The sequence below is a fragment of the Typopeltis vanoorti genome, chromosome 4, assembly GCF_054136105.1.
Source record: "Typopeltis vanoorti isolate ZY-2024b chromosome 4, IOZ_Tvanoo_1.0, whole genome shotgun sequence".
Lineage (NCBI taxonomy): Eukaryota > Metazoa > Arthropoda > Arachnida > Uropygi > Thelyphonidae > Typopeltis > Typopeltis vanoorti.
The window spans coordinates 50,738,136-50,757,437 of NC_143552.1; the positions used below are offsets into that span (position 1 = coordinate 50,738,136).

At 35.8% G+C, this 19,302-nt stretch overlaps 1 protein-coding gene across 2 annotated transcripts in view; it reads right to left on the bottom strand.

The window, feature by feature from the left end:
- mbc (dedicator of cytokinesis protein myoblast city) overlaps positions 1-19,302 on the bottom strand; it is a 643,249-nt gene that overhangs the window by 415,370 nt on the left and 208,577 nt on the right. For both annotated transcript variants that reach the window (XM_090391142.1, XM_090391141.1), the window contains exons 12-13: positions 15,818-15,893; positions 1,942-2,153 (exon numbers count right to left, since the gene is read on the bottom strand). In XM_090391142.1, the coding sequence (XP_090247268.1) occupies positions 1,942-2,153; positions 15,818-15,893 (288 nt within the window). The remainder of the gene's footprint in view (positions 1-1,941; positions 2,154-15,817; positions 15,894-19,302) is intronic.

Here is a 19,302-nt window from a genome sequence, read left to right on the forward strand (position 1 = left end):
AAACATTTAACCACCATGTTTCATCAAATTGAAATAATTTGTTCTTTTTCTTTTTCGATATATAAGAATACATGTCAGAGTCAGAGATTTTTAAAAAATTCGAAGGTATAGATAGCGGTATGAGCCGTCATCAAGTTTTTCGTGTTGCAAGAAAGTCCACAACTGAGATTCACCAAACTTTGTGTGAGACTTTCGGGGAGTGTGCCCCAACCATTGCCATATGGGTGGCCAAGTTTAAAACTGGGCATCCTAAGACAACAGATGTCCTCTAGGTCAGGAAGACCTTTCAATAATTCCTCCACTTTTCTCTAGTACTTCAAAAATGCAACTGGTAGCTGGTTCATTTCTTTTTATTGTCTATCTACAAACCCTTTGAGTCAACTCTTTTTTCTTTTCTTTTTTTTTTCATTCCTTTTCTCTGAAATAGCATTCTTCACTTAGGACTAACTCCAGTTCCTCAAAAAAAATATCCATAAGTTGTTCCTTCTTCTCAACCTCTAGCCCACATATAGCACTAATATGCTATTTGGTTGTGTCTTTTGTCGTGTAGAAATGATTGAAAAAAATATATATATATGTTATAAAAAAAACACGCTGAGTATCAAAATATAATGCAGGGAGGGAAGGAGCTGGAAAGTTCTGATAGATACTTAGAACAAAAATGATATTAAAGCAGCTGATATAACCACAAGAAAGAATGTATCTTAAAACATTTAACCACCATGTTTCATCTGATAAGATTTCTGATAAGAAGACATGTCAGAGTCAGAGGTTTTGAAGAAATTCGAAGGCATAGAGATGTGAGCTGTCATCAAGTTTTCATGTTGCAAGAAAGTTCCAAAATTGAGATTCACCAAACTTTGTGTGAGACTTTCGTGGACTGTGCCCCAACCATTGCCATATGGGTGGCCAAGTTTAAAACTGGTCATCCTAAGACAACAGATGTCCTCTAGGTCAGGAAGACCTTCCACAGTGATCACACCTGAAAACATCGATGCAGTGCATGCCATGATCTTTGATGATAAATGAATACCAGCCCAAACAGTGCAAAGACTCTGGGGGATATCCACCAACATCTGGATATGCAGAAGCTCTCAGCAAAGTGGATCCCTAATGTTTGAATGCTGAACAAAAGAGAGAAAACATGTGCTGTCATCTCAAGGGATTTTGGGTCATTGTGAGAAACCAGGTACAAATTTTTTGGTTTGTATTTTGACTGTTGATGAAACATTGTTTCATCATTATGACCCAGAGACCAAATAACAGTCAATGGTGTGGAGACAAAGAGGTTCTCCATGGTCAAAGAAATTCCAAACCCAAAAATCAGAAGAGAAGATTCTTGCCATTCTCTTTTGGGATATGGATGGTGTAATCCTTACCAAGTACTTAAAAAAAACAGGTATAACTGTTACAGCAGCAGTTTATTCAACAGCTCTGAAGAAGGTACTGAAGTAAAAACTCAGCAGGAAATTGAACAGAAATGTGTTGCTTTTGCAGGAGAACGCACCTGCTCACACTACTCATGAAACCCAACAGACAATACACAACTTGGGCTTTCAATGTCTGCCTCAACCAACCTATTCACCAGACCTGACTCCACCTGACCATTTCCTATTCCAAAATTTAAAGAAACACTTGAAAGGAACAAAATTTACCACAGATGATGAAGTCATATCTGCAGTTTAGGAGTGGTTTGTGCAAAAAGAGAAAGACGTTTTAGTCAGAGGATTGCAAATGATGCAACAGTGTCGTAACAAGTGTATATCACTTTGTGGTATGTAGAATAATGTGTAAGTAACATGATTCTACCTCAATTCCTTATCACAACTTTTCAGCACATCTTTTGTACATCTGGTTTGTTGTTTGTATTAATAATATATGACAGCTTTTATGCTTGCTTTTTTTTATTAAAAAAATGACATGCAACTACTAATTTCTTACCAGGCAAAATAATTTCTGGAAAACCCATCTTACGAGCAATAGCAGTGGAAGCAGATACTAGGTGAGGATTTTCTTCTCTTACCTGCTTCAAATCACCATGTAACAATTTCAAGCACACCCAGAGACCTTGACCTTTATGTTCTTTTTGATTTACCTCTTTAGCCATCAAGACTTTACGTATGACATTGTCTAAAAAATCATGTTCTCCACATCTAAAATAAATAAATAAAATAAATATTATGCACCTATATTTATTATCACTGTACTTGATAGAATACTGAAAACAATAGTAAAATTTTTAATTATCATATCTTTATTTTTAAAATAGCAGTAAAGCAAAAGTCACTGTATGAAATCAAAATCTGCAGTAGCAAAAAACGACATCAAATACTTTCAAGTAGTACAGTGAATAAAATAAATTTTTTAAAACAATAAGTATGGAAATGATCAGAGAATTATAGAAAGAATAATTAAATAGAATAATAACAATGAAAAATGAATAAATTTTAATCCTCTGGGTTAGGTGCAATAGTTTTAACAATCATAAAGGTATTCAACTATATACATAGACAAAGAGATGGAATATAGCAGGCAGCAAGATGAACAAAACGACATTGTGCCCTTCAGAAATATCTTAGTTGATTCTTATCATGATGACAGATCTTTACATAGGCTTTTTCAAATGAAACCAAGTTAGCCAATCACACACACACAGAGAGAGAATCATCAGGGTTTTCTCTTGCAAAAAACTCAGTTTTTAATTCAGCATACAGGCAAATCAGCCAGAGATCATAAAAATTAACAGATAAAAATAGCTTTAGTGGACAGTAGAGGGGGTGCAGTGTTAGATGGAGGATTAAGTAGTGCACACAATGGGTTGTGGTGGAGAATGCTCTTCTGTGATGAGTCCTTTAACTTTGGAAGTGTTATGAAGTAATAATGTCAGTTACTAGAATCTTAACATGTTGACTGCCACTGACAGTCAAAGAGTAAAATGTGTAAATTCCCCATCCCTATTTGAATATCTGTATTGGAAGCACACATTCAGCACAAAAAATATGCTATGAGATAACTCATAGTGGGCATCCTAATGTAGACGGCCTAATGACTAATATTTTGATACTTAAAGAGAGGGAAGGAGGGGGGGGGGAAGAAAGAGATTAGAGAATGATATATTTAGATTAGAGATTGCTTGTCATGTTTTTACAATAGACACATACAGGAATGCATTATTAGAGAAAACAGAATCAATAATTAAACATCCACACCCACGTATACACAAGGAGGGTCTGGAAAGTTCTGATACACACCTAACACACCTAGAACAAAATGATATTAAAGCAATTGATATAACCACAAGAAAGAATATACTAGATGAAGGAAACTTATGTTCTTATATCCTCATATGTTCTTTCTTGTGGTTATACCATTTGCTTTAATATCATTTTTGTTCTAGGTGTTTATCAGAACTTTCCAGACACCCCCCCCCTTGTGTGTGTGTGTGTGTGTGTGTGTGTGTGTGTGTGTGTGTGTGTGTGTGTGTGTGTGTGTGTGTGTGTGTGTGTGTGTGTGTGTGTGTGTACATGCTATTAAATGATTAACTTGCTGATTTCACTGACAATGAAATGCTTTTTCTCACTACTTATGGCAGGACATGTTGCACATTAGTCTTAGATTGTTCTTTTAGAGAAATGCCATATGGTTTCTTCAATTCACAGGAAAACACAAGGAAATGAGTGAATAATACAAATAATATTCTTCCCTTCATAAAGGAGGTGATATGACTAAAGACTTGAGTTACAATCCAATCTGTGTGCTTGGGGTTGTGGTTGAAGAGTTAGAGATGTTAATCAGAACTAAGATTCAAAACCGACTTGATAACTGCAAGATTCTCTTTGATGAACAATACGGATTTACTAAAGGAAGATCATGTTTTAGCAATCTACTTACTTATTATAACAAAGTGACAAATGCACTGAACAAGGGAAATGCATAGCACATTGGTATATTTCAATTTTGCATTCATCAACATCTAGTTGATGAATATTTCAGACTTCATCAGAAACTTGAATTCCAGATGACTGGAATAGAGCTGTCATAGTTCACATCCATAAAAAGTAAAGTAAAACTGAATATGAGAATTACCAAAGAATTTACATACTAAATGTTCCAGTTTGGATTTATACAAGCATACTTTAGAAGAGGGTAAGAAAAATTAGAGAAGAAACTAGATAATAGAAGTTGTCAGGACGGCTTTCACTTTAAGACAAATAGTTGAGAAACAATTGGCATATAACAAGGATCTTTACATATGTTTTTAAATCTGTAAAAAAGCATATGACAAGGTGCTAAGAGAAAAGCTTTGAGTTTTTCCGTTATTTATTTGTATAGTTAAGAGAAAAGCTGTAGAGAATTCTTTGCATTATGAAGATGATATACACCTAAACAAATCTGGTATGAGTGTTCAGGATTTCTTAACTAAACTGAAAAAGTGCTGTAACAAATTTGACATGAAAATCAGGAACAAAAACACCAAAAACTATGAAAATAAGCAAACATTTGGAAAACATCAATGGAAAACCATTAGAATGAGTAAGCATTTCAGATATTTAGACACTTTTTAGTGAGACAACAGAATAAGCAAAGCTGATTTGGTGGAGAGCCTGTTAAATAAATTCATGTGGAATAAGAGAGAGAAATTAGTCAAAACACTAAACTAACAATACATAAGAATGTGTTCAAACAAATTTTAACTTGTGAATCTGAGAGTCAGGTCAGAAATAAATCAGCTGATCAAAGACTAGAGACCACACGTATGAGAATTTTGAGGAAAAATTATGGGAGTGAATTGGCATCAATGGCAGAATCACATTAAAAATGAAGATATTAGGAAGTAACTTGAGATTATTTGTATTCACGAATGCACAAACGGAGCAAATCTAAGGTGATATGGTCACGTAAACAGAACTGGAGAGGAGAGATAAGCAAAATAGGTGTTTGATAACAAGATGGTATGAAAAGACCCAGAGAAAGACAAAAATCTAAAAGGACTGATGCATTTAGAACTGACAAGTGATAGACTAATCTGGAAGAAAACTCTCAACAGGAGATTAGTAAAAAACTTAATCATGTAGTACTGATATAGTATCCTGTACTCGTTAATGTACATATTAGGAAACTGATGATTTTAGGTCACTTGCAAAGGAAGGAAGTTCCAAAATGTTGAAATTATATATTGTAATAACTTTGTGCTAGCCAGATGGAACATAATAAAATCTGAGAGTTAGAATGTACAAATGAATATATCCTTTATCTTTTTTTTAAAGTAACTCATACATGACAGGTTGTTCAATTTATAGTAAATCAGTACCCTGAATGGACAGGATGGTGAGGAGAAAGAAGAGATGTGTGAAGAAGATTAATTATTATTATTGTACGGACACTTCCATGGAGTCTGAAGACTCATCACAAGAGACCCAAACTATCTACACAATCTGTCATACCTCTTCTTGAACCATTAACAGAACAAAGCACTAATAAATGACTCTGGCAACACATTCCATTCATTCACCACTCTCCAAGCAACAAAATCTCATATTAACCACACTTTTACTCAACCCCTCCCCCCCAAGCCAATGTTGAAGCATTTCGCCTGCAACAATTTTATAAAACCCTTTAATTAACTTAAATGTTTCTATCATATACCCTCTTTTTTGCATATCAACCAACTTCTGTAGACCACTCACCATTTTGGTTGATCACCTCTGAATCCTCTCCACCACTTCCTCAGCCCCAAGAAATCCAGGAGACCAGACATGAGTACAGTAATCCAGATGTAGACATATCAAGACCTTATAAAGAGGAATAGCAACTTCCAATTCATCCACCTCTGTTCCACATAAGTGTCTGTCACATATCTCACAGTCATTAACCACACTTGTATGATATACTCTTGCAAAGTGGTCACTCAATAACTCAACTATTTTACCTGCTTCTCTCCACTCAGACCATCAACACTCATTAAGGTTATTCTTCCATAGTCATTTTCCTCTTACATGCCAGATAGTAAAAGAACTCTTTGTGATTTCCTTTGGCCTGCTCAAGTAGTTTCTTATTATAACCTGATTTTGCCTTTCTTACCATACTAATCACCTTTCTTGACTGATCCATGTACTGTTCATGAGTTTCCTGGTTCACCTTTTTCCTTATATACCCTCCAAATTTTTTTTTTCTGCAGCTCATGTTTAATGATATTACTCATCCATCTAACACCTACCTGATTAACCTCCTTAGGTATACAATTTAATATTGCTTCCTTTAGATCTTCCTTAACTCTCTCTCATATGCTACTAACATCCTTCCCTTGCAGACTTTTATGCCATGACACAGCTTTGGGTTTCCTCCTAAGCTTGTCATAATCACTGCCTTGTAGTTCCAACGTCTTGACAGAATATTCCTCATATATTACAATCTCCCAACTCAAGACCACAAAGTTGCTTTAACCAATCAGAGGCAATGCAATTAAAAGGAAAAGAGTATCTGTAACTTAGTTACAGATACTCTTCTGATCTTATGACCAGGTCCAAAACTCTTGCGCTCAAGGTGTAAGGCTAATCAGGAGGCTAATCATAGGTGAAATGCTATTTTAATAAATTAAAATAGCATTTCAGCCATGCACAAGTGATCATGGGTGTATTGTATGCTGCACTGAATGAATTTTCATTGTGGAAGTTGTCCTAGATTCAAGATTAGCCAATAATGTTTTTTTTTTTTTCATTACATTTCCAGTTTTACTGTAAAAATTATTTAAAATCATAACAACAGTAATTTCTTTCTTTTTTTCTCTGTAACTGGGCAGTGTTCATTAAGCAAAGCAACTGGACTATTTTTATTAGTAAAACTATTAAATACCAAATTTCATTAAATTCTATCAAGAATCTAATGACATTTGGCATTTTGCTGAATTTGGTATTTCATTAATGGTAAAATAAGATGTACAATGTCACAAAAGTATTTAATTTCTCTTAAAAATATGCAGATTAAAGAGGATGATAATATCTATATAAAGTAAAGAACTGTGATTAACAATTCTTATTTGAATACAGGGTTTAATACCACTTTCTTAATATTCATTTGCATCAGATTTTACATAAAACTATCTTCCAATATTCCCTGTAAACATGAAACTTCATCATCAACAATTTCCTGATATATTCCCCCAAGGGGGTGTTCAGGTTACCATGACAGTACTACATGATTAAGTTTACATTATTATTAATCGCATACCAACAATTTTCCTCCAAGTCATTCTATTACATTACTTCTGAGCACTCCAATATTGCCACATCTAACATTTTGTACTACTAAGGCACTTCTGACCAAATCAATCCACCTAGACCTTGGTCTTCCTCTGGGTCTGTTGCCTGCCATCTTGATAAATTTAGTTTAATCCTTTATCCAAGTGTAAGCAAAAAAAAGTTTGCACCTGAAGTATCTTCAGGACTGAGGCAACTTGTGGTAAAGGTTGACCAAGCTCTCATCACTCCTTGTCTTAGTATCTCCCATCATGCAAAGCACATCTTGCAAACATGAATAATGCTATGCATTAAGGGAAGGGCCACTACCCAGATCGGTTTCAACCTTATTATTGAGGTCTCGTCAGTGGGAGCCAGACCCAGAGGTGGTGATACTACGGTTGAAGTAATGGAGAAGTCATATTTACCTATACGAGTTGCCAAAAGGTGTCTCACCTTATTATTAAATTACTCTGGATTTAGAGAAAGATGTTCAAAGTTTTTTTCTGCTGACATTTCTTCACCCATTCTATTTAAGTGGTCATACCAACTTAGATTAGCTCTGCTGACAGATTCTTGAATACAACACTTTTTAAAAATTTAAATATATTATGGCACTGGATTAGAAATTGGCTACTAACCGTCCAGTAGGTAAGGTCTAGTCAACATATAGATACGGATGCATGGCAGTCAGCTGCTGACCACCCCACCCTCACTACTGCCTGCTTGTCTTCCACAATAATTCACAATGAGCACTGCGATATAAAACTCCGGCAGCTGCATGGTTCATGGTGTGATACAGTTTTTGTTGGAAAACAACAGTGCTGCAGAAACCCACCAACAACTATGCAGGGTCCACAGGACCAATGCAATGAGCGACAGAAAGGCTATAGGCAAAGGCACTGTTTGTCCAAAGCAGGGCACAACAATGCTTACGACGAAGAGCAGAGTGGTGCAGTCACAGACAACCTAGTGGAAAAGAGCGAACACAAAAATTGTGATTCCTTGCTGAAGAAAATCAATAAGCAAGATCCCTTTTTAGTCCCAGAAGACAATGTTCATCATTTCTTTGTCTGATGGTGCCTGTTTGAATTTTTTTTTTGTTTTCAGAGATGATAAATGGCACCACTGCATTGATTTTTATTGTGACTTGACGTTCGTGCACAAAATCCACATTTCATCACCAGTCACAATAGAAGAAAATAGTTCATCTACATCATTTTCGCAATGCTTGAAAAATTTTTCAGCTGATTCCACTCATTGCTGTTTATGCACGTCAATCAGCATTTTTGGGACCCATCAGGCACACAATTTCTTACAGTGGGGGTTGCCTAGTCAATGTTGCAAAGTGTAAGATTTTCAAATTAAGCAAACAAAGATGGGATGTAAAGTTTATGCTTAGTGGGAATATACTGGAGAAGATGGAGGAAATAAGAGATCTTGGGGTAATGGTGGATAAAGACTTGAAATTTAGAGGACATAATTGTGAGGACAACACGAATTATGGGGATGATGCAGAGGACTTGTAGAAGTGAGGAGATTCTTGTTCCATTATATAAAGCTTTGATTAGATTACATATGAACACAAATTTGGTCACCTGGTTTTCAAAAGATGACAAGATATTGGGAAAGGTCCAGAGGCAATTGACTAAGATAGTTTCTGGTCTCTGGAATGTTGAGTATGAAGCAAGGTAGAGAAAATGCAATTTACAAAAAACAAGAGGATAGGAGAAGTGATATGACACATATGACAGAGATGTACAAGTTGGTAAGAGGTTGTTATAAGATTAACATTGAAGAGGTTTTTCAAAAAATGGTGAGAGATGGGAGTCATCCATGGAAGCTGTATTATAAGGTGTGAGCAAGGGAGTGAGAAGCAGGTATTTTGCATGCAGAGTTGTGAATGACTGGAATGCCTTGCCTGAGAGAATTTGAATGTATTTAAAGCATGGTATAATGAGCTGCGTGTGTAACAAAAGAACCCCCCCCCCCCCCCATGATGAGTCTTGAATCCATGGAGGAGGTATTGGGATGATGACAATAATAATCAGGAGCAGAAATTGGAAGGGGATAAATTGCTAGCATTCTTATCAGACAGAAAGATGCCTAATTGCAGCACTGCAGATACCAGAAGCATATGTGAAACTTACATGATAGAAACTTATGTTATGTAAAGACAGAAAGAAGGAACAACACTGGGGGGGGGGGGGGCTATTAATAATAGGAGAGGAAGAAGAATTGAAGTCAAAAAGAGTCAAGTTCAGCAGTTGAAGGATAGAGATGCAGAAGACAGTGCATTTGAGGCTACCTGGTGTGAGATAGAGGCCAAAACCATGAAATGTATAGTTGGTTGCTTCTGGGGGGGGGGGGGGCTACATAGCACAATGTAGATAGTATGCTCTGGCAAATCAGCACTGTGAGTGCATGCTAAGTAATTAATATGGAGGGGAGCTTCAACTATAGAAACAAACACTAGAAGGAGAAAGAGTCATAGAGAGAAAAGGAAATCAAATTTAAACAGCTGCTTTGAGATAAATGCCTGCAAAAGCATGTGATGGAGGGGAGGAAAGGGGTGGAATCAGGGTTCAAAAGTGATGGATCTGGTGATAAGATCAGAGAACTCAATTTGATACTCTCTATCACCCAAGGATCCAATACCTTCTCTGCTTCCTTCAGCATTAGTCCCACCAAGAATACATAGCATGCATGTTTTACAGTTTAAAATCTACCACTCAGCTGTATTAAACTGGCATCTCCAGATTTATCAACTTTCCTTTCCTACTGAAATCCTTCTGCAAAAACCACATGAATACAATTCACAATAACCTTCTCCAACTTTTCATCATCTGTAAGTAACTGAATATTTCCATACATTTCATTTTCAATATCGCTAATAGTAGAATAGTAATGATCCTAGTACTGAGTCTTTTTTAACTAAGTAATTTAAGGAAATTACAACGTCACTAGGATATACATTAAAATAAATTCTAATATACTTCAATATTTCGGCAATGTCACGTTGCCATTTTAAAGAAACTTAAGAACAAGACACGTGCACGCAGGCACAACAAACAGTAAATGAGGAAGAAGCAGGAAGCTATTATTTCTCCTAAAGTCCTGATGGTGCCCCCTAGCGGGCAATGTTGGTATTCTTGGGCAATTGGGCTGAAGGTCTTCTGATGTAGGTTTCCCAAATTTGAGGAAGTCTGCAGCCAAATTTGTTGAGGTTTGGATTGTTTCTATTATTCATCAATATTTCGGCAACGTCACGTTGCCATTTTCAAGAGATTAAGTACAAGACACGTGCATGCAGGCACAACAAAACAGTAAGTGAGAAAGAAGTAGGAAGCTATTATTTCTCCTAAAGTCCTGATTGTGCCCTCTAGTGGGCAATGTTGGTATTCTTGGGCGATTGGGCTGAAGGTCTTCTGATGTAGGTTTCCCAAATTTGTTGAGGTTTCGATCGTTTCTTAGGGCTGAAGCTGATTCCATGAAAAGCCTTTCATATCTGTATTTGCTACGGTGTATTTTCTTGGCTTTCTTCCACCGTATTCTATGGCAGGTATCCAGCGCATGGTCAGCAAGACCAGAGTGGCTGTATTGGTGAAAACGGATGTAATCTTTGTGTTCTGAAATTCTGATATTTGCTGTCCTGCCTGTTTGGCCAAAGTAGGACAGCTTACAGCTGCAAGGGACCTGGTATACACCAGGTAGGTCTAGGGGGGAAGGTTGGTCTTTAGTAGAGCAGATAAGGGATGCCAATTTTTTATATTGTCTGTAACAAGAAGTTAAGTCATGTTTTTTTAGGATTTTTGTAATTTTTTCTGAGGTGCCTTGGATATAGGGTATGGTGATGGATTTAGAGTAATCCTTGTTGTGAGGGGTGGGAGGTTGTGGTTTACTGGTTTCAATATTTTTTGGGATTTTTTTGGTGGGGTTAGCCATTGGCTGAGAAAGTGTTGAGAATGTGGTTTAGTTCTGTGGTTAGGGCATTGTCATTTGAACAGATAAGCTTAGCCCTGTTGTGTAGTTTCTTAATGACTCTATATTGTTGCGAGGAGGGGTGGTGGGATTGTTGGTGAATGTATCTGCCTGTATGGGTGGGTTTTCTATAGACTGAGAAAACCAAAGTTCCATCAGGCTGGCAGGTGACTAGTGTGTCTAAGAAAGGAAGGCAGTAGTTTTTTTTCTTCTTCCAGGGTGAATTTGATTCTGGGGTGTTGGTTGTTTATATGTGTTAGGAAAAGAAGAGTGCATCGGAGCCATGTGGCCAAATAGCAAACACATCATCAACATAGCGAAGCCAAATGGTTGGTTTTTGTGGGGCAGAGTTTAAGGCTTTCTCTTCAAAAGTCTCCATATAAAAGTTGGCCAAGGGTGGGGAGAGTGGAGAATCCATGTGGCTGTCCCCTCTATTTGTTTGTAGAATTTTCCTTGCCAAACAAAATAGCCTCAGTTCATTGTGAACTGAAAAAGGGCTGTGATATCGGGAGGAAATTTAGCTTGGATTAGCTCTAAGGATTCTTTGAGTGGGACATTTGTGAATAAGGAGGAGACATCAAAACCATTATGTCAGTGTGTTTGAGTGTAAGCTTTTCTATGCAGGCTTTGAAGTGGGCTGAGTTTTTTTATGTGTGAAGGTGTGTTGCCAGTATAGTGTGAGAGAGCTTTGGCCAAATGTTTAGCTAGTTTGTATGTGGGGGAATCAATGCCATCCACTATGGGATGTAATGATACATTTTTCTTATATATTTTTGGGAGTCCATAAATACGGGGGGGGGGGGGGGGGGTATGGAGTTAAATGGTTTTAATTTGTTAGTGATTTCCACAGGCCAAGAAGTGACCTTCTTAAGGAGCCTGTGGAGTTTTCTAATTTGTGAGTTGGTGGGATTGTACTCGATAGGGAGGTAAGTAGCCCCGATCTAACAATAAAGCCTTCAGCTTACCTGTGTAATCCTTTTGGTTAAGCAATACTGTGGCGTTCCCTTTATCAGCTTTGGCGATTATTATTTTCTTGTTTTTCTTTAATTCCAGTAGAGATTTAATTTTCCTTACTTGGGCATGTTGGTTTTAGGTGGTTTAGCTTTGGTCAGAACACAAGCTACATCCAGTCTAATATCATTGGGCGATGTGGTTTGGAAGGTGTAGTATCCCGAGTTCAATTCTTATCATAATATCTTCCGCAGGTATTCTTCTGGGCGCAATGGTGAAGTTGTGGCCACGTGCGAGGGCGTCGAGTGCTTCAGGTTTTACATTAATTGATGAAAAAATATTGAAACCAGTAACCCCCCCCCCCCCCCCCCACAACAAGGATTGCTCTAAATCCATCACCAAACCCTATATCCGAAGGCACCTCGGAAAAAATGACAAATATCCTAAAAAAACATGACTTAACTTCTTGTTACAGACCATATAAAAAATTGGCATCCCTTATCTGCTCTACTAAAGACCAAACTCCCCCCCCCCCCCCCCAGACCTACCTGGTGTATACCAGGTCCCTCTGTCCTACTTTGGCCAAACAGACAGGACAGCCAATATCAGAATTTCAGAACACAAGGACTACATCCGGTTTCACCAGTACAGCCACTATGGTCTTGCTGACCATTGCGCTGGATACCTGCCATAGAATATGGTGGAGAGAAAGCCACGATAGTACATCCGTAGTAAATACAAGTATGAAAGGCTTTTCGTGGAATCAGCTTCAGCCCTAAGAAACAATCCGAACCTCAACAAATTTGGCAGCATGAGACTTCCACAAATTTGGGAAACCTACATCATAAGACCTTCAGCCCAATCGCCCAAGGAATACCAACATTGCCGCTAGGGGGGGGGAGAGACCATCAGGACTTTAGGAGAAATAATAGCTTCCTGCTTCTTCCTCATTTACTGTTTGCTGTGCCTGCGTGCACGTGTCTTGTTCTTAAGTTTCTTGAAAAATGGCAACGTGACGTTGCCGAAATATTGATGTATATTAAAATTTATTTTGATGTACATTGTAATTTCCTTAAATTACTTAGTTAAAAATGCATAACCAACGTCTAAGCCTTTCCACGAGTAGTACTGAGTCATAGAACTCAGTCTATAGGACTGCACAAACTTAAGTTATATCAGTCTGTAGGATATTTATACAACACAGATTTAAACATTTTGCTAAGGTACTTTACCAAATGCTTTGGCACAATCAATAAATTGTAAATAGATATTCTTATTACATTCCTATGAATTCTCAGCTAACAGTTGTAACAAAGCATGGCAAACATGACATAGCAAACTTTTTCACCAATTTTCCTAGCCTTTCTTAAATATGCTTGAATGTATCATTTTTGGAAACACTCAGTAACAAAATTCGTTAGTTCTCACATTCTGATCTATTTACCATTTTTTTTAAAAATAATATAATGAGAACTTTACTCTCCAAACATTTGGGATTGAACCTATGAATTATGAACAGTAGGACAATGCAAAATATTTATATAACTATATTTCAGCATTTCAGGTTAAATCATTCTCCAGCTACCTTTTAACATTTCAGATTCTTGATAGCATTTTCTAACTAAAGTAGAGTTGTGTGCGTTTACATTTCATTTCATGATTACATTTCTCCTGGATATATTTTATTAATGTCACTTGTAATCTGTCAAGTTGCTATCCCATTTAACATTTTTTCAAAGTAATTACTCTACATATCCAGAATATCCTTACCTGCAGTTCATACATCACTTTTATGATCTTCGATTCCCTTTTGTAGTACTCTTTCCTCTATTTCTTAGTAATCTGGAATATATTCTGCCTACTTCATGATATTTATCTTATTCTATAGATCTTCATATGACTTTTGTTTGGCTTTTAAACAAAAACTAGTTAAAATGCATTTTTTCTATATTCTCCATGAGTGCAGTTTTTTTTTTTTTTTTTGCTGAGGTTTCAACCAATGGCTTTACTATTGCAGATGCTTAGTTGTTTGTTTCCTTACTTTTTTTTTTTTTTTTTCCAAACAGGAACAAAAAAGAATAATATATATATATATATATACTATATATATATATTGAAGAATATTTTTGATTTCTATGTATGTATTATAAGTTTATGGTCTTTTGGAAGCAAGTGTAGCATTGTCAATGATGTTGGCTAACAAGCCCTATGTCCAAACCTTGTGAATAATTTTTATAAGGAATTTTCAAGTAAATGATTTAGCTGGTCTCATATAGAAGTGGAAATAATTTTCCTCTGAGAAACTTGGGTTTTGTATACTCCAAAACAGACAACTGATCAGAGAATATGTGCAATTTACAAACAAATTACATTACATCCAAAAGCAATATACTGGTTTAATACAATACAGTAAAATCTCAATATAACAAACTAATTCGGGAGCGGCGAGGGGGTGTCTGTTAAATCCAAAAGGTCCCGTTATATAATAAAGTAGATTTTCTGAATGCGAATGTTAAAAAATTTACAAATTAGCTAATTTACATGTTTTTACTTATGTAGAAACTTTTATGTAATTAAAATTAAGTATCCAACTTTTGTATGACTTCTAATTTTTGATTTAACGTTAAATCAACTCTTTTCTGTTTGTCCATATTTTAAGGTTAAGGTTACAAAGATATGTTTTACCATTCATGCATATCTAATTTTAAACCTATATTGAAAAGGTCTATAAAATGCGTATGTACATAAACCACTGACCACAAGCAAACAAATGCACACTACTGGGCGTGGCTTAGCGCATGTCGGAACATCGGCTGGTACGTGCTAAAACTGCCGCAGAAAGTCACGCCACACGACAAAAGAACCAATTACAGCGTGATTGGTGTGATCACATGCTAATCATTCACTGAACATGTTTTATGAGCGGTGACTCATTTATGTCGGCTAAATTACTACAGTGCTTTTCCAACATACGATGACCCATTCGCCAAAATTTGTTAAAAATAACAGGAAATTAATAGCAAAAATAACCTGCTAATTTAATTATAAGCAAATCTTGGTTAAAAGCATTTTAAATTAACAGGATGTTAATTTTCACGTGACATATGGACCGGAAATTTTGTCCGCTAAATCCGAAGTCTGTAAAATCGAGGGTTTACTGTACTACCATACCTGCTTGGGCTCATGGACATTGCATCATCACACACTAATTGAATAATAATTATAAAAAAAGAAATTTAAAAGTTTTGCCAGATTTATTACCTTGTGAACATTTTTGTATGGACAGTCCTCAGTTTGAATCCTGTCTAGGATGTAAAGAATCTTCATAAGGACTTTTTAAATGAAATTGTGTTAGCTGGGTCAATATTGGGACAGCAGTTTCTCTTTCCTCCTAGGAACTTAGGTTCCCAGGAGGAAAGAGAAACTGCTGCAATTAAAAATAATTTACTGACCCATTATAACCTTAGTTGTATCAGCTGTAATTCCAAATACAACAATGGTGATGACTTTTTATAAGTTTGAACATGTAAAAATTTTATACTATATAAATTACATCTCAATTTGTTCCATCAATTATGTATGTAAATAAAGCTTCTCATAGTTAATATATATCTCAAAACAACCAAGCAGAACTTAATTAATCTACCTACTGAACAAAAGGTATAAAATGTTGTTTTTCTTCATCACTTTCCAGTTTTCCACTAATGATATCAGTGATTTCCATTGCTAAAAATGAAATGAAATATATATATATATATATATATATATATATATATATATAAAAAATATAAAGTTAATTTTCAATCACATACTATTATCATTAACAAAAAGGTGTACTGGAAAAAAGTTTAGGTGGGACAACAATAAATTAATTTTAAAATATTTAGGATTTTAGAAAAGTGGAAAATAAGAGTCAAGGCTGAACATTAAATGTAACAATATGAGATATGTTTTAAGAATAATATATTTAATCGCTTTAGTATCTGAATATATGATATACAGGAATACCTCGATTATCGTGGTTTATAATTTGATACCAAAATTCGAATTATTGCGCTCCAAATTCGAATTATCGCGGCCGCAAGATGTAGCCCACTACATATGCAACCAGTTCGAGTCGCCACTCTCCAGGTATCGCTCTCTTCTAGTGCTTCATTTTTATCCGACGGCACCTTCTCACAACTTACCAGTAACTATCCGGCCTTGTCTGAAGTACATGTGGATATTTATTTCTCTTGTTATTTACCCCTACAATGAATGCTAAAAGAAACAAGGATGATTTCAAGTCTACAGCTATCAAGAAGAAACGTAAAGTGATCAGCTTAGAAGATAAGTTGCATATGATAAATAAGTATGAAGCAGGCATAACCAAAGCCAAAATTGCAAGAGAGTACGGTCTAATGAATCAACTGTTCGCCATATTTTATACCACGCTGCAAACTCTAGGGCTTCGATCTAGGACTAAAAGAAATTGAAAAAGGTGATGTTCAGAACCTGCTTCAGTCACATGATAAGGAGCTGGATGATGAAGACCTAATTAACCTCGAGAGAGAACGTGCTTACAATGCTCAAATCGATGATAATGACGAACAAATTGACTTGGCACTGAAGGAATTTACCCTCAAAGAAATGGACGAAATGTTTAGAATTGCTGAAAATTTTAAAGAAAAAATCTTGAATGGCGATCCTAATCTCGAACCATCACTGAAAGTTCGTCAGGAAATTGAAAATTCCATCCATTGCTACCGAGTTTTATATGAAGAAAAAAGAAAGAAAAATTCCACCAGAAAACTCTACACCAATTTTTATAGAAAGAATAATTGTATGTACTGTATGTACTTCTTATATATAAATAAAGATTAAAGAATAATCTTGTTTTTCTAAATGAACCTTCATTTTTTACTTAACACGTTTAACACATTTCTTTTTTACTTCATATATAAAATTTAATTAATAGATTTGCAAAAATCCTTAGCATTGATCACCCATTTTACATGTATTATTTATCCCGATTATCGCGGATTCGATCATTGCGGTATTTTTCGTGGCAACAATAATCACGATAATTGAGGTATTCCTGTATATGCAATTTTCTCTCTCTCTTTCACACACACAATTAACAACAGATGTGGCTGGTAGCAATGAGTACTTTCAAGTGAGCAGAATTTTTCCTACCAGATGCCTTATAAGTGATATGAAAGCATGCAAATAGACAATGAAAATAACTGCTAGACATTAGAATGACTGAATTCAATCCAGCCTAAAAGGGTTAAAAATTTCATGAAGTGATGACATTCTTAATGACATATCTTGTAAGAGACACCTAACCAACATACCAGTTACAGGCAGAACAATTTAGTGATAAAACATGTTTTATCACTTTTATCATTAAAAAAGTATACTGGAAAAAAAGTTTAGGTGAATCCACATAAACCATGTGAGGATGCCAAGGATTGCATTCTTATAAGCTCTCAGGTCAACTTATGAAACTTTCATAGTTTCTACAAACATCCAGCTTTGAAATAATGTTGGATCTAGTATCGACCTGCCTATGTATTCTTATATATTGATACATAATTGCTCAACCAATAACAAATCAGTAAATCTGTAGCACATGGAAGTCAAAAATTCACCAAGAGAATACTGTGCTGTGCTTAGTCAAGTAAGTTAGTATCATCCATTATGAGCTTGGACCAGAAAAAGAAGAATCATAGGATGATATCTGTTTGGCACAAGTGCAACAAGCTTGTCACAAACTGCTTTAAAAAGAGCCTAATGAAAAAGAAAAGGAGTTTTATTCCTTTAGAACAAAAACCCACTTAGCAGGAGAGACCTAGAACAGCAGCCTTTATTGGGTAAACTGAACTCTTTATATTCCACGACATGCCATCATTTGATTATCATCTTTTCTTATCATTGGACAATCGTTTGTGCAACCAGCCACTAAACTAAAGACACCTGAAGTTAAATGACATAGTTTTTATAAACTTGTATAAACTTGTAAGGTTATTTATATGTTGTAGGGGAGCTCATTTTTTCAAGTAAATTGCCTTTACTCATTTGTTTCTAAAGGCTGTTATGCATACCATATTATCTGAAGAGTGAACCTCTTTATTCAAAAAACCTACTAGTTTCTTAAGTCACTGGACTTAAGAAAGAACGGTGTTAACAAAATCAAAAGAAAGGAGTAACAGTGACTGTTTAAAACAAACATAACTATATAACTATAGTTATGTATACTGCTTAGAAAGAAGTCCATGGACACACCTATGGACAAAGTGCATCATGCCATGTAATGAGTCACATGTTTGTAACTGGTTTAAATTGGAAGAATATGATGCTCCTAAGTCAGTGCAACTGTGTCCAGGTGAAATGGTTGCGAGAAGGGAACTGGAGTTTGAAAGATTCATTGTGATATGATGTCATGTTGCAGTTAATGCTCAGAATCTGTTCAGCAAACTGTTGACCTAGGATGATCTATGGGCTATCCTAGGTCAACAATCAGTGATACCATACTGAGATGAAAGCATAGAGAGTCAACTGCAAGTGCTACCTGCAGTGGACAACCCATTACACTCACTGAACATGGCCATAGGTTGCTATGAAGGATAACATGTAATATCCACCATTTGTTGGCCGACATGTAAGTTCTGGGCATTGACTGGAACATGAATCTGCACAGAAACATTCAGAACTGAGGCTCACAATATGGGTTTCCATGATAGTGTTGGATCCTACATACTACTCTGATATATATTCTAGCTGTTGACTGACTCCACATTCGAACACAGACAAAATTTTTTTTAACTGCGCCACTCTATGTTCCACTTTGCATAAGCAACGTTGTGAAATCAACCATCAACTAGCACAATATTGTTATCAACTTAATTCAGGCTGAAATTCCCATTATTATATATATAGGGTTCCCCGCTAAAATTCAAACTATTCTAATGAGCAGTGCAATGAAAGAAATCAGGCAAACACAAGATTCAACTCAAAAAAATTATTTAATGCTTTAACACATAATGTAGGGATAATACAATTTAAGAATGAATTAGTTCTCTTTAAGACATTAGTAATTCACTCAGCTGAGTATATCATTTACGATTAAAATTTATGCACATAATTTCTACTC